The sequence below is a fragment of the Zea mays genome, chromosome 1 (genome assembly GCF_902167145.1).
Source record: "Zea mays cultivar B73 chromosome 1, Zm-B73-REFERENCE-NAM-5.0, whole genome shotgun sequence".
NCBI lineage: Eukaryota > Viridiplantae > Streptophyta > Magnoliopsida > Poales > Poaceae > Zea > Zea mays.
The window spans coordinates 205,095,499-205,118,570 of NC_050096.1; the positions used below are offsets into that span (position 1 = coordinate 205,095,499).

General features: G+C 46.8%; 1 protein-coding gene across 1 annotated transcript; it reads left to right on the forward strand.

The window, feature by feature from the left end:
- Positions 1–4,437: 4,437 nt before the first annotated feature.
- On the forward strand, positions 4,438–7,565 carry LOC103643161 (cyclin-D4-2-like). Its single transcript, NM_001301472.1, has 6 exons — positions 4,438–5,015; positions 5,518–5,604; positions 5,695–5,796; positions 5,905–6,112; positions 6,268–6,386; positions 6,702–7,565. The coding sequence occupies exons 1-6, from the start codon at positions 4,713–4,715 to the stop codon at positions 7,047–7,049; spliced, it is 1,167 nt and encodes a 388-aa protein (NP_001288401.1). The 5' UTR covers positions 4,438–4,712; the 3' UTR covers positions 7,050–7,565.
- The last annotated feature ends 15,507 nt before the right edge of the window (positions 7,566–23,072 follow it).

The following is a 23,072-nucleotide window of genomic DNA, read 5'->3' on the forward strand; positions in this document are numbered from 1 at the left end:
ACTCTCGGCTCTCGGCTCTCGACACCCGTCTCCGACTCCTCAACGACTGCACGGCACCCGATTTAACCGATACCTACGTTGAGGAACACACCGGAAGAATTAGGGTTAGGAATATTGCCCGAAGAACACACCGATAGAATCATAGAATAGGGAAAGGAGTAGGGCCCGAGGGACTCACCTTGTGCAGTCGGAGCACCGGAGACGACGGACGATGGCCGAGATCCGTGGAGCGAGGAACACCGGAGGGGATTAGGGTTAGGGAGAGAACCGGGAGAGGAAGGTAAGGACAGAGAGGAAGTATAGAACTATAGATGTCCAAGCACGGCGCGGGCGACCGACGTGCAACTGATTCCAAGCACAAGAGACACCGGCGGACGGCGGCGCGCAGATCCGAGAGGAGAGAGAAGATTAGGGTTCGGGCGGAGTCGTCGAGAGCAAGCGAGCGAGGCGAGGGCGACTGCGTAAATAGGAGGACTGGCGAAGCGAGCGAGGCGGAGTCATCCCATTATGGGACGGCGGGGGGTGGGCTGGGCCGCGGGGCGCGTCGCGCGCGGCCGGTTAACGTAATCGGGCCGCCGCGTGCCTCCCCCTCAGACGGGCCGGGCCGGGTTAAACCCGACGGGCCGAATTCTGGGGCCCAGCCCGACACGGTGAACGGGCCGGGCCAGCCCAGGCACGTTAGAAGCTGGGCCGTGCCGGTTCTGGGCCGGGCCATTTTCGTGCCGTGTCGCGGGCCACCCGGTGGGCCCGGCCCAGATGGACATCTATAGACGCACGTATACGGCGTCTGGCACACTTTCGTCTATTGTGCGTTTGAGTACGATTTACACATCCGCGACCGAACAATCAGAGTACGTATACGCCGCATCAGATCATTACTGCCGGTTTAAAAACGGCATTACCGTTAGTTTCTAACCGGCTTAAAACAGAAGTGACACCTGAAACAAGCCGAGTGACAGTGACAAGGGATCTTATCAGATAAAAAAAAATAGCAACAAAGAGAGTGAAAATCTCAGCCGAGAGAAGTCACAAGTCATACCATTTTTTTTTGGCATGAAAAACGCTCGCTTCATGGCCGCCGTCACTCAAACTCAAGAACACAGTACTCTTTCTCCACTAACCACCGCATTAGGTTGTCTCAACCTATCTCATCACCTCTCATCTCGTATTTCAAACTTTACTATATAAACAGTATAAAATATTTTTTTTGCACGACCACTGCTGGAGACACCCTTTGGGTTCATTTTTATATCTATCTATTGTCAAAACGAGTATTTGATGCTCTAAATTGATTCGAACGAAACAATTATGAACTATAAAGTTTTATTATTGTTTTGGGATCTATGACTTTTATTCGGCCGGTTACCTCTTCATTCAAGGATGTTTGAAGAATTTAAATTTTGAATACGAGAAAGTAATGGTGTAATCTTTTAAAACATATACTAGTTGAATTCAAATAAAAGGTTATCCACTACGAAGTTCCATAACTCTTTGAGATATAGAACTCTCGTTTTAGTCCTTTCTATATCCGGGGTCGTTTGAAAAAAAAATAAAATTTTTAATTGTGGGCAATTCACACATAATTTCACTGGACAGGTGATTTCAAATGAAAAGATATGAACTACAGTGCTGCAAAACCGTTCGAGATCTACAACTTTTTTATTTTGTTTATTTTTCTTATGTGATTGTCCATACCATCACACGCTCACTTGTTTAGTGACCGGTGACTATATAGAGCATATGGATTCATTTGGTGTTAACTCGATAAATTTGTACGAATCAAACAATTGTGAAGTCAAAAAAACTATAAATACAAAAAGTTATATATACTAGAAAGACTCATAACTTTTCAAGGTGTACAGCTTTTATTTTGGTCCTTTGTTTATCTGAGATTCTTTCTTATCACTATAGAGCATACAAAATCGTTTGGTACTTACTAAACAATCTTCTGAATTATATATTTCAACATCAAACCGGCTTAAAACAAAAAAAAATAATTATCAGTTACAAAGTTATAGATCTTATCGAGTACTATAACATAAAAATAAAGTTTGTTTTCTCGGCCGACGTCATATAAGAAAGATGAAAGTTTTCCAGTGCAGGGTCGTGTCTCGAACTAGATTATTGTTGGTTTAATCCATAATAAACCGGCAGCTAGCGATAATTTAACTATCGGTTCGTGATTAGAACTGAATAATCACTAGAGGATTCCTGGTAACAAGTAAGTAACAGTAATAATAGTATCACTTATGATTCTTAAATACATGAACCAACAGTGTGCTGACATGACGCACCGAACAATAACCAAGTTTTAATGCAGCTTGACGCTGTTTCATGCGCCCCTTGCGAAGCCCAAGCGCGGCGAGAGTACGCAGGCCGTGCATGCGATAACTACGGGGGGACAAGGAACGTACAACTGTCGATTCGGGATCTCCGTCCCTGGCTTGCAGAATCTTGGTACGACCGTACGAGCGTGTAAAACGCATGGCTTCTGTTGCCTTCCATCAACAACAACGCTAGTAGTATGGAATTGGGCCCGGCATATCATACGGTGGCTTTGGTAGCCCCTTGAACCTGTAGAAGCGTAGTACAAACGTCCGTGCATCGGAATTAATGCAGAGACAATAATGTCCTCCGGCGTTTTGATTTCTTTTGGCCAGTAGTGTTAGTTCCAAAGATGACATGTCATATAAAATAACATACTCCGTACTAAAGTATAGATAAAATATTCTAATGAACGATTTTATTTCATAACCACTTTGTCCAAAATAAAAGTTTTATCAAGATAAAACTTACTTTTTGGGGAAAAATATTACCATATAAATTATACGTGTAGCGAAAATATATTAAATATAGATAAAAAAAATCTATAGAAGACCCCGTAATATGTCACTGGGCATGCTTGGCACAACTTATTTTATAGTTTTTTTATAGATTTAAATATAACTACTTCTTACAATGAACTAAAAGCAACCAATGAATAAAAATTACTTTTCATCAATTTATTAGATAAGCTGTTTTTTCACCAACATGAGCTTTGACAAACATGACCGACGTTAGTCAGTAGCCGATGTTGGTTGGTACTCGTCCCCGCTCGCCCTTTACGTTGCTTCGAAAATATCATGAAACTGGCCTTTTAATTTTAGTTTTTTGAAGCTAGAGCCCGTGGAGCTAAATTTGTTTGATAGAAAAAACTGAAATAGACATAAAATTCTTAAAGTGAAACTCTTGCATACAGGGCCTTATAATAGCATAAAAGTACATGGGTTGATCCATGATATCTGTTGGGCCAGGGTGGGATGGCTTATTACCTTTAGATGTACATTTGGGCTTTAGATTATGAGGCCGGATTGGTCTTCTCTTGACCACATTCTCTATTTTTTTGGTGGCCCGTTTGTTTCCGTTCTAATTAAACAGCAGACCCCTAAAACCAAATTTAGTATAAACTTTTGTGTATTTGTCGATGTTATAGTAGAGGCTGTGTATTGTAGTACGACTACTTCGTAGCGACATTCCGATATATGATGATTGTACGGGAACGACTATTTGGAACAGTCTACTACGTCGAGTAGTACAAAGGGTGCGTCGATGCTCTCTCTGCTCTTGGCATTGGCGCATTGCCCCCCATCTAGAGTTCTCCTCCATTTTTTTTCAAAAAAAAGTTGATTTGTTTTTTTGCTAGGTTGATATCATTACATATTTTTAGATTGAAATGCGCCTAGATTTACTTACACAGTAACACTAGCTTACGGAGGAGCTCAGGTTGATGGATCGATCGATACTAATTCTGCTTAGGGCTAGTTTGTAAACCACATTTTTAAAGGAAAAATAGAGATCACATGGGAAAACGGAGTTCCTAAACTAGCCTTTATATTTTAATTTTACCCGATAGATGTCGAACAACTATTGAACTTTACGTATGCATCGTAATACTTGCGGAACATGTTCGCAAAATTGTGTTTTCATAAACATATAGGAGTAGATGGTTCATAAACATATAGGAGTAGATGATAAACATATAGGAGTAGATGGTAGGCAGCGCAGTTGACCGTTTGAAACCAACCCAAAAGGTGCGGTTTCACACTGACGCAGGTAGATCATGTTTTATTTAGGTAAATCCTAACGAAAAGGACTGTCTGTCAGTCTGTCACTCTCCTCCGGCCGCGTCAACCGGCGCGTGCAGCCACGTCCGCCGATCCCCGATCGGACGAGAGTCGCGGGACGCCTCCCAACCGCCGGATCCAGCCGCGCGTACGGCAACGCCCGCCTTTCCCCTGCACCCGTCGCGACCGTCCGCCTCCTCCGCTGGCGCTCCGGATGTCTCCAGTTTCGGCGTACCGCCGCGTGCGCTTCCCAAAACACTCCCGTCTCCCCGTGCCCGATACAAAGCGCGAGGGGGCGAAAGCACGCCACAACTGCACCGCACTCTCTGCCTCCCTCCGTCCGTCCGTCCTCCCGTCCTCTTCCTTGTGCCTTGTCCTGCTTCTCCACTCGCCACTGCCGCATTCTGCCCAAGTTTGCCGTACTGCCGCATTCCACCAGCCACCCACCAGGCCACCACCCAGCACTCCAGCCGCCAGAACAGAGTCTACGGCGCCGCCGTCGCACGACAGGAGAGGGAGAGGGAGAGAGACGCGGGCTTTGACTTGCCGCCGGTGCGTCCGTGCGTGCCTGGTGGGAGGAGTGGGAGACGCCGGTACAGTACAGGAGCCATGGCGCCGAGCTGCTACGACGCGGCAGCGTCCATGCTCCTCTGCGCCGAGGAGCACAGCAGCATCCTGTGGTACGACGAGGAGGAGGAGGAGCTGGAGGCGGTCGGGAGAAGGAGAGGCCGGTCGCCGGGCTACGGGGACGACTTCGGCGCGGACTTGTTCCCGCCGCAGTCGGAGGAATGCGTGGCCGGTCTGGTGGAGCGGGAACGGGACCACATGCCGGGGCCGTGCTACGGCGACAGGCTGCGCGGCGGCGGCGGCTGTCTCTGCGTCCGCCGGGAGGCCGTCGACTGGATTTGGAAGGTCGGTTCTTGATTGATCTGAGTACCTCAGGTGTGGCTGCACATTTTGGGTGGCTCATTGCTCACTGCTTAGGAGACCTGTAGGAGCCGCATTCCATTCCATTCCATTTCCGTGATTGCTCGAGTTTTTATCCATCTAGAAAGACGCTTCATTACAGCACAGTACTGTGCTTCATTACAGCGAAACGCTCGGCTCTGTTGTAACGTGCGGCCTCGCTGATATGCCGTGCCCATTTTTTTTGCGCGGTGAAACGAGGGCGGGACCATCTCGAGCCAAAGCTGGCCTTTTCGTTCGCTTGCTGAATCACGAGACACTAGCAAAGATGCTGTTCACCATTTGCTTCTTTTTACATTTTCGAGAGAGAGAAAAAAACATTGTGCTGCGCATTTTTAGGCCAATATAGCTTCGACAAGTATGTTTCACGTGAACCTGTACCATAGAATGGCCTCACTTCTTTTTTTCCGCGTGATTACTACTAACTCGTGACCGATCCTTTCTGCAGGCTTACACGCACCACAGGTTCCGCCCTCTCACTGCCTACTTGGCAGTGAACTACCTCGATCGCTTCCTCTCGCTGTCTGAGGTGCCGGTAAGAATCGCAGGATCACTCTTAAATCACAAAAACCATTTTTTTAGTTCAGTAATCAGTGATGCGTATCGCCGGTGCTGTCATTTCCAGGACTGCAAGGACTGGATGACGCAGCTCCTCGCGGTGGCGTGCGTTTCTCTGGCCGCCAAGATGGAGGAAACCGCCGTCCCGCAGTGCCTGGACCTTCAGGAGGTGGGTGTTCGCCTGTTCGGCATTGCAGCGAAGATGCACACCTTCTCTCTCTCTCTCTCTCTCTCTCTCTCTCTCTCTTGTTCATGCATGTGCAACAACAACAAGCAGGTCGGAGACGCGCGGTACGTGTTCGAGGCGAAGACGGTCCAGAGGATGGAGCTCCTGGTTCTAACAACCCTCAACTGGAGGATGCATGCCGTGACGCCGTTCTCCTACGTGGATTACTTCCTGAACAAGCTCAACAACGGCGGCAGCACGGCGCCGAGGAGCTGCTGGCTCTTGCAGTCCGCGGAGCTTATCTTGCGTGCGGCCAGAGGTATACAGTACAGACGCAACGGACATGGCTGCCGTTTTAACATTTGTCGAGGGAAACGGGTGCATGGACCATCGATCATCACGCCGTTTCGTACGTGCTCTTGTGAACTAACGAACACGGTCTGTGCGCGTGCTGTTGCCTTTGTTGCGCGACAGGAACCGGCTGCGTCGGGTTCAGGCCGTCCGAGATCGCCGCCGCGGTTGCAGCCGCCGTGGCCGGAGACGTGGACGACGCGGACGGCGTCGAGAACGCCTGCTGCGCTCACGTAGATAAGGTACGTAGTGCATTGAAGGCAGCAAAGCGCCGCCATGCATGCGGAATGCGATGCGAACTCGGTTCCGTCGTCTAGTTTGTTTAAGCTAGTAAAACAAATGCGATCGAGGCCACACGGGGTCGGTTCGAGATCCAGACCCATTCATGGCTGGAAATCTCGTACTAGCCGTGCTTGGCGTAAACGCGCCGGCCCCGGTAACAGATGCGTACGTGAAGCGCATTTATGCCCGCGCGTTTGGGTGTGTGAGCTCCATTGGGTGGCGGGTTATTTAATGCGCGCTGTTGCCTGCCTCTGTGGTCTGTGCTGTGTCTGCAGGAGCGGGTGTTGCGGTGCCAGGAAGCGATCGGGTCCATGGCGTCCTCGGCGGCCATTGACGACGCTACCGTGCCACCGAAATCTGCGAGACGCAGGAGCTCCCCCGTGCCCGTGCCGCAGAGCCCTGTGGGGGTGCTGGACGCGGCTCCCTGCCTCAGCTACAGGAGCGAAGAGGCAGCGACTGCGACTGCGACTGCGACTTCTGCTGCCTCACATGGGGCCCCTGGCTCTTCAAGCTCGTCCTCGACCTCCCCGGTGACCAGCAAAAGGAGGAAACTCGCCAGCCGATGTGATGGATCGTGCAGTGACCGGTCAAAGCGCGCGCCCGCCCAATGGACCAAAGAGTGAATTGACTAGGGCGTCTGCTTGCTTTCTGATCAAAGAGTGCATTGAGAGGCGGCAAAATGGAGGAATAAAGGGGATTTTGGCATGACGAGGGCAAAGGAGTTGATGAATAAAGACGCGACGAGGTGGACAACACCTAAATTGCCGATCTTTTCTTTGCAAGGGGAGTAGGGGACCTGCTTGGGCCTGGGGGAGGGTAGTAGACAGCCCAGCACAAAAACCTGGTTGGTGTGCCACGACCACAATGGGCGCGCCAGCCATGGCTTTGTAGGAAACACAAGGGCGCTAGAGGAGATCCGATGGGATGACTCAGAATAAAGATAGTGGAGGGACCAGACCGTATGCAGTATGTGCAACAACTAGGCACTGGCATGCTTATGCTCAAGTAATCTGATAACTTGAATGTTGTGTATCCGACAAACTGCTTCTGTGAAGAGAGAAATGCAGGTAGACGATGAATGTATGTGACAAAAAGAATGTCCGACCCAGATGAGAAAATAAAATATGAATCCATGACAAGGGGATGTGGGTTTAGTTCTATCCATCATTTGTTTTTAATTTTAACTTAATATTGTCCTGCCTGCCTATAATGTTAGTCTGCTTGTCTAGTTGTCTGCTCTGGAGGCCATGGCATTGCTTTCTCAGCTTCTCTATAGCTCTACCACTAGTTTAGTAGTAGTAGTAGTAGGAATTAAAAGGAGGCCTTGTCAGGCGGACCGTTGGGAACACAAAATTACAATAGTATCCGGATCAGTGCTGGTCGTCTCGTCTGCCTCGTTGTTGGAATTGGAAAGAGCTGGCTAGTCTTGTTTAATTCCACCGTGACATACTTAAAACGAGTTCTAATGCTGCATGCGGTTCCGCAGAGCTCGGAAATCAGTATCCTTTATATAAAAAACACACCCTCCATTTCGTTTTAGTTATCCCCAGATAGTATAAAATTAAACTATCCAGCGACAACTAAAAAAAAATAAATGGAGTACTAAACAAGTTCTTGGAATATAGTAATAATTTAAACACAGACAGCCTTGTAGTATGATCAGGGATAAAGCACCGGACACGTTGCCAAACACGTGATAGAATTTGTGTTTCCAAACCCAGTCTTAAATTCTTTTTGGCCCTTGTTCTGTTAAACACAGATCATCGGAAGGGATGATGAGAATTAAACCTCTTCTTATTTAGGTTAGGGCGTGTTTGGTGTGTGGCGTATAGCGCCACACCACGCCTAAGTTACGGCGGCCCGAATCGGACGCCACAACTGCGGCAAAAAAGTGTGACCAATAGCGACGGTGTAGGTCAGCTACCAAACACGTCCTTAATTTTGACTGGCAACAGATTTAATACTCTCCAACCTCTCAATCTAGTCCTAACCAAACAACGGGTCTGAGATGTGGAGCCGTTCCTGGCAGACCGGGCCACCACTATGCGTCTATGCTGGTCAAACCGAGCCAACCCGGAGCCGGAACAGCACAACGTGCCTGGTAGTGAATGTGTTGTTGAATAATTAGACAAATTCCAGTTTAAATTTCGAATATAAATCATGACCAAATCAGAAGAACTGAAATAACAAGCCAAATCAGATAATGCGTACTGATTAGACTTACTGATAGATGGCACGCACCGGAATCAGCAGGGTCGACGATGTCGAAGTAGCGAAATCAGCAGGGTCAACGAGGTCAGCAGATCACGAGCAGTCGCGTGAAGACGCTTCCCAAAAACCTTATTCGCCCTCTCCCGGTGCAGGATCTAGAAGACGAAGGGTTCCGGAGACCTGCTCTCCTGATCGCAGATGCACCTCTGTGGTCGGGACGAAGGGAACTAAAAGGCAGCTCAGCTATGAAGAGAGGCGAAAGCGAACTGGGATCTGGGATGATTTGGAGGCTGGCTGCCGGGCTCCTTTTATAGGGCCAAGTCCGCGACCCCCGTGCTTATCCGCCCACGAAAATCTCGCAATCAGTTGAGATTTTATAACGATCGGTTAGGATAAGCGTAACAGCCAAGAAACCAAAAAATCAAACGGCAAAAGGTAGCCGCGCCCCCGCAAGGCGAGGGGCCGGATTTCGGCGGACCATTCACGCGCATGTCGTACGCCCGCGCCCTTCGCCCCGCCCCGCCTCGGCCCGGCCCGGCCCGGCCCGGCCCGGCCAGGCGAGGCGAGGCGAGCGAGCGCGCGCGTGTGGCTCTCCACACTCTCTCCTCTCATCCATGACTTGGTGAGTGAGTGTGGCTTCCATATTTAAGCTAGCTCTACTCCACTAGAGCTAGCAATATGGTGCTAATGGTTCCACCTATCCTCTAGCCATCCTCTTGTATGGGCTTTTGAGATTTTCTGGGATTTATTTGAATATCTTAATTGGGCCAAGCCCATAAATCCTAACAATCCCCCACCAGATCTCAAATGCCCATCTGCAGTTTTCGCCACTGTTCACTATTGTTTAATATACTAGTTTTTTTAGCAGAGACTGTTAAGTTGAACTTCCGCCTAGAACTCCAAGCTACACCAACCCACAACTTGGACAATGGACTATGCCTTGAATTGCAAGTTTTACGTGAATGGGTTTCACTTGAAGTCATGACCAGTACTTGGCTACCAGTAGTCCCCTTCTCGGGTGGAGCATATTCGTCGTACTCCAAGGTCTCTTCATGAGTTTACTAGAGATCACCCAGATCTCATAGACTGCGACGTTAGACAGTCTAACTCATATAGGTGTGTTCTTTCAAAGAATGTTCTGCAGGACAACATCTTCGCTAATACAAGCCAACAGAACACATTAAGGCACAAAGCCAACCTGCCTTACAGCATTTGAGAGTATTGCATCTTTACTTATTAGAGAGAGTCAAAGGTTACTCTCCTCAGTTCACCAATGGCTTGTTCTTCCCAGGACCTAATTCACGGGATCTCCGATCACATAGACTAGGTTCCCACCATGGCAACTTTATTCGGGTCTCATACCCATCTCTCTCGATGCGATTTCTATCACATTACGTGGTAGTCCCTTGGTAAAAGGATCTGCCAGATTTTTATCTGTTGAAATATAAGTCACACTTATAACTCCGGAGTTTCTCAACTTTCTGACAGACTTCAATCGTCTTTTGACATGTCTTGATGACTTTCCATTATCCTTAGAACTCGTCACTTTAGCAATCACTGTCTGATTGTCACAGTTCATAAGGATAGCTGGTATTGGTTTCTCAACCACCGGCAAGTCCATCAAGAGTTCACGCAACCATTCTGCCTCAACGGTTGCTGTGTCAAGTGCAGCTAGCTCGGCTTCCATGGTTGACCTCGTCAAAATGGTCTGCTTGCATGACCTCCATGACACCGCACCTCCACCAATAGTAAAGACATAACCACTGGTGGCATAAAGCTCGTCTGCATCAGATATCCAGTTCGAATCACTATATCCTTCAAGTACTGCATGCTGACCAGAATAGTGAATTCCATAACTCATTGTACCTTGCAGGTAGCGCATAACCCGCTCAAGTGCATGCCAATGATCAGTCCCGGGGTTTGACATGAACCTGCTCAATTTGCTCACAGCAAACGAGATATCGGGCCTTGTTGCACCAGCAAGATACATGAGTGAACCGACAATCTGAGAGTATCTCAATTGGTCTAAACCAATTCTCTTGTTCTTTCGCAGTGTCACACTGGGATCATAAGGTGTTGGAGAAGGTTTGCACTCAGAGAAGCCAAATCGCTTCAAAACCTTTTCAACATAATGAGATTGCGAGAGAGTAATCCCACCATCTGCCTTAATCAGCTTGATGTTTAGAATCACATCAGCTTCTCCCAGATCTTTCATATCAAAACTCTTTGATAGAAAAGACTTGACTTCATTGATCACATCAATGTTTGTGCCAAATATCAATATATCATCAACATATAAGCACAATATAACTCCTTCGCCCCCACCACAGCGATAATATACACACCTGTCTGCCTCATTAATGGCAAAGCCTACAGACGTTAGAGTCGTGTCAAACTTCTCATGCCACTTCTTTGGTGCTTGCTTCAGACCATACAAAGATTTCAATAACTTGCACACCTTGCTTTCTTGACCCTTTACTACAAATCCATCAGGCTGTTCCATATAGATTTCCTCGTCCAGCTCTCCATTAAGAAAAGCTGTCTTTACATCCATCTGATGAACAAGGAGACCATACGAGGCAGCCAAAGAAAGTAGTACTCGAATAGTGGTCATTCTAGCAACAGGTGAGTAAGTATCAAAGAAGTCTTCTCCTTCTTTCTGAGTATAGCCTTTAGCCACAAGCCTAGCCTTGTACTTTTCAATTGTACCATCAGGCTTGAGCTTCTTTTTAAACACCCACTTACAACCCACATGTTTGCATCCATAGGGTCGATCATTGACTTCCCACGTACCATTTGAAAGAATGGAGTCCATCTCATTATGAACTGCTTCTTTCCAATCATCTGCATCTGGAGATGCAAATGCTTCTGCAATGGTAGTAGGAGTATCGTCCACAAGGTACACAATGAAATCATTACCAAAGGATTTTTCAACCCTTTGTCTCTTGCTCCTTTTAGGAGCATCATTGTCATCCTCCTCTAGGACAATTTCATGTGGCTGTTCAAAACTCTCAATAGGTGTACTATGTTCAGGAGTTATCTCAGAAGAGTATCTAGAATTGCTATGAATGTCTTTCATTGGAAATATATGTTCAAAGAAAGTAGCATCACGTGATTCCATAATAGTATCAACATACACATCAGGAACTTCAGATTTAACTACTAAAAATCTATATGCTATGCTACACGAAGCATATCCAAGAAAGACACAATCCACTGTCCTTGGACCAAGCTTGCGCTTTTTATTAATTGGTACATTGACTTTCGCCATGCACCCCCAAGTGCGCAAGTATGAAAGTGATGTTTTCTCCCAACCCACTTCTCATAAGGGGTTTTGAGAGCACCTAGAGGGGGGGGGGGTGAATAGGTGATCCTGTGAAACTTAAACTTATAGCCACAAAAACTTGTTAAGTGTCAGCGCAATAATCGCCAAGTGGCTAGAGAGAAGGTTTTGCACAATACGATAGTCACAAAGAATTCAACAAAGAGAAGACACAGTGATTTATCCCGTGGTTCGGCCAAGTACAAAACTTGCCTACTCCACGTTGTGGCGTCCCAACGGACGAGAGTTGCACTCAACTCCTCTCAAGTGATCCAATGATCAACTTGAATACCACAGTGTTATGCTTTTCTTTTCTTATCCCGTTCGCGAGGAATCTCCACAACTTGGAGCCTCTCGCCCTTACACTTTTGATGTTTCACAAAGAATCACGGAGTAAGGAAGGGAAGCAACACACACAAATCCACAGCAAAATGCGCACACACACGGCCAAGAAACGAGCTCAAAAGACTATCTCAAAGTTCTCACTAGAACGGAGCTCGAATCACTGAGAATGACAAACGAATGCGCAAAGACTGAGTGTGGATGATCAAGATTGCTCTAAGGTTGCTTTGTATCCTCCTCCATGCGCCTAGGGGTCCCTTTTATAGCCCCAAGGCAGCTAGGAGCCGTTGAGAACTGATAGTCGCCTAGAGGGGGGGGGTGAATAGGGCGAAACTGAAATTCTCAAAAATAATCACAACTACAAGCCAGGTTAGTGTTAGAAATATAATCGAGTCCACGAGAGAGGGCGGAAAATAAATCGCAAGCAAATAATGAAGTGAGACACGCGGATTTGTTTTACCGAGGTTCGGTTCTCTCAAACCTACTCCCCGTTGAGGAGGCCACAAAGGCCGGGTCTCTTTCAACCCTTCCCTCTCTCAAATGGTCCCTAGGACCGAGTGAGCTTCTCTTCTCAAATCACTTGGGAAACAAACTTCCCGCAAGGGCCACCACACGATTGGTGCCTCTTGCCTCAATTACAAGTGAGTGTTTGATCACAAGAAAGAATCAAGAAGGAAAAGAAGCGATCCAAGCGCAAGAGCTCAAATGAACACTACAAATCACTCTCTCTAGTCACTAATGCTTTGTGTTGAATTGGAGAGGATTTGATCACTTTGGGTGTGTCTAGAATTGAATGCCTAGCTCTTGTAAGTGGTTGAGAAGTGGAAAACTTGGATGCAATGAATGGTGGGGTGGTTGGGGTATTTATAGCCCCAACCACCAAAAGTGGCTGTTGGGAGGCTGTCTGCTCGATGGCGCACCGGACAGTCCGGTGCACACCGGACAGTCCGGTGCCCCCTGCCACGTCATCACTGCCGTTGGATTCTGACCGTTGGAGCTTCTGACTGGTGGGCCCGCCTGGGTGTCCGGTGCACACCGGACATCTACTGTTCCTTGTCCGGTGTGCCAGTATGGGCACGCCTGCCATCTGCGCGCGCAGAGCGCGCATTAAATGCGCGGCAGAGAGCCGTTGGCGCGGAGATAGCCGTTGCTCCGGAGTCGCACCGGACAGTCCGGTGTACACCGGACAGTCCGGTGAATTATAGTGGACTAGCCGTTGGAGTTTCCCGAAGCTGGCGAGTTCCTGAGGCCGACCTCCCTTGGCGCACCGGACATGTCCGGTGTACACCGGACAGTCCGGTGAATTATAGCCGAGTTGCCTCTGGAAATTCCCGAAGGTGGCGAGTTTGAGTCTGAGTCCCCCTGGTGCACCGGACATGTCCGGTGGCACACCGGACAGTCCGGTGCGCCAGACCAGGGGTGCCTTCGGTTGCCCCTTTGCTCCTTTGTTGAATCCAAAACTTGGTCTTTTTATTGGCTGAGTGTGAACCTTTTACACCTGTATAATCTATACACTTGGGCAAACTAGTTAGTCCAAAGATTTGTGTTGGGCAATTCAACCACCAAAATTATATAGGAGCTAGGTGTAAGCCTAATTCCCTTTCAATCTCCCCCTTTTTGGTGATTGATGCCAACATAAACCAAAGCAAATATAGAAGTGCATAATTGAACTAGTTTGCATAATGTAAGTGTAAAGGTTACTTGGAATTGAGCCAATATTAATACTTACAAGATATGCATGGATTGTTTCTTTCTTAGATAACATTTTGGACCACGCTTGCACCACATGTTTTGTTTTTGCCTTTTCAAAGTTCTTTTGCAAATGGTCAAAGGTAAATGAATAGGATTTTGCAAAGCATTTTCAAGATTTGAAATTTTCTCCCCCTGTTTCAAATGCTTTTCTTCTGACTAAACAAAACTCCCCCTAAAGGAGATCTTCCTCTTAGTGTTCAAGAGGGTTTTGATATATCATTTTTGAAATACTACTTCCACCCCCTTTTGAACATAATAGGATACCAATTGATAAATACTTCTTGGAAAACACTAAGTTTTTGAAATTGGTGGTGGTGCGGTCCTTTTGCTTTGGGCTCATTTCTCCCCCTTTTTGGCATGAATCGCCAAAAACGGAATCATTTGAGCCCTCGAAGTGCTATCTTCCCCTTTGGTCATAAATAAATGAGTTAAGATTATACCAAAGGCGAAGTCCGGTCCTTTAGCTTTGGGCTCTTACTCTCTCCCAAAGACGAAGTCCTTTTCTTTGATGCTCATTTCTCCCCAAAGAATAGAGAGTTGCTTGGAGTGATGGCGAAGTATGAGTTACGGAGTGGAAGCCTTTGTCTTCGTTGAAGACTCCAATTCCCTTTCAATATATCTATGACTTGGTTTGAAATGGACTTGAAAAACATATTAGTCATAGCATATGAAAGAGATATGATCAAAGGTATATAAATGAGCTATGTGTGCAATCTAGCAAAAGAAATTGCGCGAATCAAGAATATTGAGCTCATGCCTAAGTTTGGTAAAAGTTTGTTCATCAAGAGGCTTGGTAAAGATATCGGCTAATTGATCTTTAGTGTTAATATAAGAAATCTCAATATCTTCCTTTTGTTGGTGATCCCTAAGAAAATGATACCGAATGGCTATGTGCTTAGTGCGGCTATGCTCGACGGGATTGTCGGCCATTTTGATTGCACTCTCATTATCACATAGCAAAGGAACTTTGGTTAATTTGTAACCGTAGTCCCGCAGGGTTTGCCTCATCCAAAGTAGTTGCGCGCAACAATGACCTGCGGCAATGTACTCGGCTTCGGCAGTGGAAAGAGCGACCGAATTTTGCTTCTTTGAAGCCCAAGACACCAAGGATCTCCCCAAGAACTGGCAAGTCCCTGATGTGCTCTTCCTGTTAATCTTACACCCCGCCCAATCGGCATCCGAATAACCAATCAAATCAAATGTGGATCCCCGAGGGTACCAAAGCCCAAACTTAGGTGTATAAGCCAAATATCTCAAGATTCGTTTTACGGCCGTAAGGTGTGATTCCATAGGGTCGGCTTGGAATCTTGCACACATGCAAACGGAAAGCATAATGTCCGGTCGGGATGCACATAAATAAAGCAATGAACCAATCATCGACCGGTATACCTTTTGATCCGCGAACTTACCTCCCGTGTCGAGGTCGAGATGCCCATTGGTTCCCATGGGTGTCTTGATGGGCTTGGCATCCTTCATTCCAAACTTGCTTAGGATGTCTTGAGTGTACTTCGTTTGGCTAATGAAGGTGCCCTCTTGGAGTTGCTTTACTTGGAATCCTAAGAAATACTTCAACTCCCCCATCATAGACATCTCGAATTTCTGTGTCATGATCCTACTAAATTCCTCACAAGTAGATTCGTTAGTAGACCCAAATATGATATCATCAACATAAATTTGGCATACAAACAAATCATTGACAAGAGTTTTCGTGAAGAGTGTAGGATCGGCCTTGCCGACTTTGAAGCCATTAGCGATAAGGAAATCTCTAAGGCATTCATACCATGCTCTTGGGGCTTGCTTGAGCCCATAAAGCGCCTTAGAGAGCTTATAGACATGGTTAGGATACTCACTGTCTTCAAAGCCGGGAGGTTGCTCAACATAGACTTCTTCCTTGATTGGTCCGTTGAGGAAGGCACTTTTCACGTCCATTTGATAAAGCTTAAAGCCATGGTAAGTAGCATAGGCCAATAATATGCGAATTGACTCAAGCCTAGCTACGGGTGCATAGGTTTCACCGAAATCCAAACCTTCGACTTGGGAGTATCCCTTGGCCACAAGTCGTGCTTTGTTCCTTGTCACCACACCATGCTCATCTTGCTTGTTGCGGAAGACCCATTTGGTTCCTACAACATTTTGGTTAGGACGTGGAACCAAATGCCATACCTCATTTCTAGTGAAGTTGTTGAGCTCCTCTTGCATCGCCACCACCCAATCCGAATCTTGGAGAGCTTCCTCTACCCTGTGTGGCTCAATAGAGGAAACAAAAGAGTAATGTTCACAAAAATGAGCAACCCGAGATCTAGTAGTTACCCCCTTATGAATGTCGCCGAGGATGGTGTCGACGGGGTGATCTCGTTGGATTGCTTGGTGGACTCTTGGGTGTGGCGGCCTTGGTTCTTTATCCTCCTTGACTTCATCATTTGCATCTCCCCCTTGATCATTGCCGTCATTTTGAGGTGGCTCATCTTCTTGATCCTCTTGTTCAACATCTTGAGCCTCATCCTCAATTTGAGTTGGTGGAGATGCTTGCATGGAGGAGGATGGTTGATCTTGTGCATGTGGAGGCTCTTCGGATTCCTTAGGACACACATCCCCAATGGACATGTTCCTTAGTGCTATGCATGGAGCCTGTTCTTCACCTATCTCATCAAGATCAACTTGCTCTACCTGAGAGCCGTTAGTCTCATCAAACACAACGTCACAAGAAACTTCAACAAGTCCTGAGGACTTGTTAAAGACTCTATATGCCCTTGTGTTTGAGTCATATCCTAGTAAAAAGCCTTCTACAGTTTTAGGAGCAAATTTGGATTTTCTACCTCTTTTAACAAGAATAAAGCATTTGCTACCAAAAACTCTAAAGTATGAAATGTTGGGCTTTTTACCGGTTAGGAGTTCATAGGATGTCTTCCTGAGGATTCGGTGAAGATATAACCGGTTGATGGCGTAGCAGGCGGTGTTAACCGCTTCGGCCCAAAACCGGTCCGGTGTCTTGTACTCATCAAGCATGGTTCTTGCCATGTCCAACAGAGTTCGGTTCTTCCTCTCCACTACACCATTTTGTTGTGGAGTGTAGGGAGAGGAGAACTCATGCTTGATGCCCTCCTCCTCAAGGAAGCCTTCAATTTGAGAGTTCTTGAACTCCGTTCCGTTGTCGCTTCTTATTTTCTTGATCCTTAAGCCGAACTCATTTTGAGCCCGTCTCAAGAATCCCTTTAAGGTCTCTTGGGTTTGGGATTTTTCCTGTAAAAAGAATACCCAAGTGAAGCGAGAATAATCATCCACTATTACAAGACAATACTTACTCCCGCCGATGCTTATGTAAGCAATCGGGCCGAATAGATCCATGTGGAGTAGTTCAAGCGGCCTGTCGGTCGTCATGATGTTCTTGTGTGGATGATGGGTGCCAACTTGCTTCCCGGCTTGGCATGCGCTACAAATCCTGTCTTTCTCAAAATGAACATTGGTTAATCCTAAAATGTGTTCCCCCTTTAGAAGCTTATGAAGATTCTTCATTCCAACATGGGCTAGTCGGCGGTGCCAGAGCCAACCCAAGTTAGTCTTAGCAATTAAGCATGTGTCGAGTTCAGCTCTATCAAAATCTACCAAGTATAGCTGACCCTCTAACACACCCTTAAATGCTATTGAATCATCACTTCTTCTAAAGACAGTGACACCTACATCAGTGAATAGACAGTTGTAGCCCATTTGACATAATTGGGATACGGAAAGCAAATTGTAATCTAAAGAATTTACAAGAAAAACATTGGAAATAGAATGGTCAGGAGATATAGCAATTTTACCCAATCCTTTGACCAAACCTTGATTTCCATCCCCGAATGTGATAGCTCGTTGGGGATCTTGGTTTTTCTCATATGAGGAGAACATCCTTTTCTCCCCGGTCATGTGGTTTGTGCATCCGCTGTCGAGTATCCAACTTGAGCCCCCGGATGCATAGACCTACAAAACAAATTTAGTTCTTGACTTTAGGTACCCAAACTGTTTTGGGTCCTTTGGCATTAGAAACAAGAACTTTGGGTACCCAAACACAAGTCTTTGACCCCTTGTGTTTGCCCCCAACAAATTTGGCAACGACCTTGCCGGATTTGTTAGTCAAAACATAGGATGCATCAAAAGTTTTAAATGAAATAGCATGATCATTTGATGCATTAGGAATTTTCTTCTTAGGCAACTTAGCATGGGTTGGTTGCCTAGAACTAGATGTCTCACTCTTATACATAAGAGCATGATTAGGGCCAGAGTGAGACTTCCTAGAATGAATTTTCCTAATTTTGTCCTCGGGATAACCGGCAGGGTATAAAATGTAACCCTCGTTATCCTGAGGCATGGGAGCCTTGCCCTTAACAAAATTTGACAATCTTTTAGGAGGGGCACTAAGTTTGACATTGTCTCCCCTTTGGTAGCCAATGCCATCCTTAATGCCAGGGCGTCTCCCATTATAAAGCATGCTACGAGCAAATTTAAATTTCTCATTTTCTAAGTTGTGCTCGGCGATTTTAGCATCTAGTTTTGCTATATGATCATTTTGTTGTTTAATTAAAGCCATATGATCATGAATAGCATCAATATCAACATTTCTACATCTAGTACAAATAGTGACATGCTCAATGGTAGATGTAGATGGTTTGCAAGAATTGAGTTCAACAATCTTAGCACGAAGTATATCATTCTTATCTCTAAGATCGGCAATTGTAACTTTGCAAACATCAAAATCTTTAGCCTTAGCAATCAACTTTTCATTCTCTAATCTAAGGCTAGCAAGAGAAATGTTTAATTCTTCAATCCTAGCAAGCAAATCATCATTATTATCTCTAGGATTGGGAATTGAAACATTACAAACATGAGAATCAACCTTAGCATTTAAACTAGCATTTTCATTTCTAAGGTTGTCAATCATCTCACGGCAAGTGCTTAGCTCACTAGACAATTTTTCACATTTTTCAACTTGTAGAGCGTAAGCATTTTTAACCTTAACATGTTTTTTATTTTCCTTGATTAGGAAGTCCTCTTGGGAGTCCAAGAGATCATCCTTCTCATGGATGGCACTAATTAGTTCATTTAATTTCTCTTTTTGTTCCATGTTAAGGTTGGCAAAAAGAGTACGCAAGTTATCTTCCTCACCACTAGCATTATCATCACTAGAAAACTCATATTTAGTGGAGGAGTTGGATTTAACCTTCTTCTTTTTGCCGTCCTTTGCCATGAGGCACTTGTGGCCGACGTTGGGGAAGAGAAGTCCCTTGGTGACGGCGATGTTGGCGGCGTCCTCGTCGTCGGAGGAGTCGCTTGAGCTTTCGTCGGAGTCCCACTCCCGACAAACATGGGCATCACCGCCCTTCTTCTTGTAGTACCTCTTCTTCTCCTTTCGCCTCCCCTTCTTGTCGTCACCACGGTCACTGTCACTAGATATAGGACATTTAGCAATAAAATGATCGGGCTTACCACACTTGTAGCAAACCTTCTTGGAGCGGGACTTGTAATCCTTCCCCCTCCTTTGCTTGAGGATTTGGCGGAAGCTCTTGATGACGAGCGCCATTTCCTCATTGTCGAGCTTGGAGGCGTCTATTGGTTGTCGACTTGGTGTAGACTCCTCCTTTTTCTCCTCCGTTGCCTTGAATGCAACGGGTTGAGCTTCGGATGTGGTGGCATCATCAAGCTCGTTGATCTTCCTCGAGCCTTCGATCATGCACTCAAAACTCACAAAATTCCCGATAACTTCCTCGGGGGTCATTTTAGTGTATCTAGGATTACCACGGATTAATTGAACTTGTGTAGGGTTAAGGAAAATAAGAGATCTTAGAATAACCTTAACCATCTCGTGGTCATCCCACTTTACGCTCCCGAGGTTGCGTACTTGATTCACCAAGGTCTTGAGCCGGTTGTACATGTGTTGTGGCTCCTCCCCTTTGCGAAGCCGGAACCGACCGAGCTCCCCTTCGATCGTTTCCCGCTTGGTGATCTTGGTGAGCTCGTCTCCCTCGTGCGCGGTTTTGAGCACATCCCAAATCTCCTTGGCGCTCTTCAACCCTTGAACTTTGTTATACTCCTCTCTACTTAGAGAGGCGAGGAGTATTGTTGTTGCTTGAGAGTTGAAGTGCTCGATTTGGGCCACCTCATCCTCATCATAGTCCTCATCCCTACTGACGGTACCTGTGCACCAAACTCAACAACATCCCATATACTTTTGTGGAGCGAGGTTAGATGAAATCGCATTAAATCGCTCCACCTAGCGTAATCTTCACCATCAAAAGTTGGTGGTTTGCCTAATGGGACGGAAAGTAAAGGTGTATGTTTGGAAATGCGAGCGTAGTGTAGGGGGATCTTACTATACTTCTTGCGCTCTTGGCGCTTAGAAGTGACGGAGGGCGCATCGGAGTCGGAGGTCGATGTTGATGAAGTGTCGGTCTCGTAGTAGACCACTTTCCTCATCCTCTTGTGCTTGTCGCCTTTCCGATGCGGCTTGTGGGAAGAAGATTTTTCCTTCTTCTCTTTGTGGTGAGAAGAGGAAGACTTTTTCTCCTTCCGTTTGGAGGAGTTCTTCTTCTTCTCCTTCCTCTTGGTGCGGGACTCTTCCGATGAAGTGCTCCCGTGGCTTGTAGTGGGTTTTTCGCCGGTCTCCATCTCCTTCTTGGTGTGATCTCCCGACATCACTTCGAGCGGTTAGGCTCTAATGAAGCACCGGGCTCCGATACCAATTGATAGTCGCCTAGAGGGGGGGGGGGGGTGAATAGGGCGAAACTGAAATTCTCAAAAATAATCACAACTACAAGCCAGGTTAGTGTTAGAAATATAATCGAGTCCACGAGAGAGGGCGGAAAACAAATCGCAAGCAAATAATGAAGTGAGACACGCGGATTTGTTTTACCGAGGTTCGGTTCTCTCAAACCTACTCCCCGTTGAGGAGGCCACAAAGGCCGGGTCTCTTTCAACCCTTCCCTCTCTCAAACGGTCCCTAGGACCGAGTGAGCTTCTCTTCTCAAATCACTTGGGAAACAAACTTCCCGCAAGGGCCACCACACGATTGGTGCCTCTTGCCTCAATTACAAGTGAGTGTTTGATCACAAGAAAGAATCAAGAAGGAAAAGAAGCGATCCAAGCGCAAGAGCTCAAATGAACACTACAAATCACTCTCTCTAGTCACTAATGCTTTGTGTTGAATTGGAGAGGATTTGATCACTTTGGGTGTGTCTAGAATTGAATGCCTAGCTCTTGTAAGTGGTTGAGAAGTGGAAAACTTGGATGCAATGAATGGTGGGGTGGTTGGGGTATTTATAGCCCCAACCACCAAAAGTGGCTGTTGGGAGGCTGTCTGCTCGATGGCGCACCGGACAGTCCGGTGCACACCGGACAGTCCGGTGCCCCCTGCCACGTCATCACTGCCGTTGGATTCTGACCGTTGGAGCTTCTGACTGGTGGGCCCGCCTGGGTGTCCGGTGCACACCGGACATCTACTGTTCCTTGTCCGGTGTGCCAGTATGGGCACGCCTGCCATCTGCGCGCGCAGAGCGCGCATTAAATGCGCGGCAGAGAGCCGTTGGCGCGGAGATAGCCGTTGCTCTGGAGTCGCACCGGACAGTCCGGTGTACACCGGACAGTCCGGTGAATTATAGTGGACTAGCCGTTGGAGTTTCCCGAAGCTGGCGAGTTCCTGAGGCCGACCTCCCTTGGCGCACCGGACATGTCCGGTGTACACCGGACAGTCCGGTGAATTATAGCCGAGTTGCCTCTGGAAATTCCCGAAGGTGGCGAGTTTGAGTCTGAGTCCCCCTGGTGCACCGGACATGTCCGGTGGCACACCGGACAGTCCGGTGCGCCAGACCAGGGGTGCCTTCGGTTGCCCCTTTGCTCCTTTGTTGAATCCAAAACTTGGTCTTTTTATTGGCTGAGTGTGAACCTTTTACACCTGTATAATCTATACACTTGGGCAAACTAGTTAGTCCAAAGATTTGTGTTGGGCAATTCAACCACCAAAATTATATAGGAGCTAGGTGTAAGCCTAATTCCCTTTCAAGAACAAATCCAGAAGGCCATCCTTGCCTTCTGTCGTCGGGCGCACCGGACAGTCCGGTGCACACCGGACACTGTCCGGTGCCCGATTTCCTTCCTTAAACAGCGCAGTCGACCGTTGCAGATCTGGGAGCCGTTGGCGCACCGGACATGTCCGGTGCACACCGGACAGTCCGGTGCCCCCTTCCGACCGTTGGCTCGGCCACGTGTCCCGCGCAGATCGCGCGGCCGACCGTTGGCCCGGCCGACCGTTGGCTCACCGGACAGTCCGGTGCACACCGGACAGTCCGGTGAATTTTAGCCGTACGTCGCCAGTCAATTCCCGAGAGCGGCCAGTTCGACCGAGGCAGCCTGGCGCACCGGACACTCCGGTGCCCCAGACCGAAACAGCCTTTTGGCTGTACACAGCCAACTCTCCTCTTTTCTTCTTCCTGTTTCTGATACTTAGACAAGTATATTAGTACACAAAACCAATGTACTAAGACTTAGAAACATACCTTTGCTCTAGATTTGCACTTTGTTCATCCATGGGCATTGATTCACATTTAAGCACTTGTGTTGACACTCAATCACCAAAATACTTAGAAATGGCCCAAGGGCACATTTCCCTTTCAATCTCCCCCTTTTTGGTGATTTATGCCAACACAACATAAAGCAACTAGAACAAGTGCAATATCACTTCAAATAAAACTTAAGTTTATTTTGATTCAATTTTGGCATATATGGATCATCCTTTGCCACCACTTGGTTTGTTTTTGCAAATAAAATTCAAATCTCTATCTCTAAGTCAAACACACATGTTGAAGCATAAAGAGAGTCATTCCAAAAGAGATTGATCAAAGATTTCAAAAACTCCCCCTATTTCCCATAATCAACACTTCTCCCCACAAGAGGCCAACTTTTGACAAGAGAAACAATAAAAGAGTTTTGTCAAAACAAAACGCTCTATTCTACTATTTTCAAAATCTCTCAAGTGGTAGATGATCCATTTATC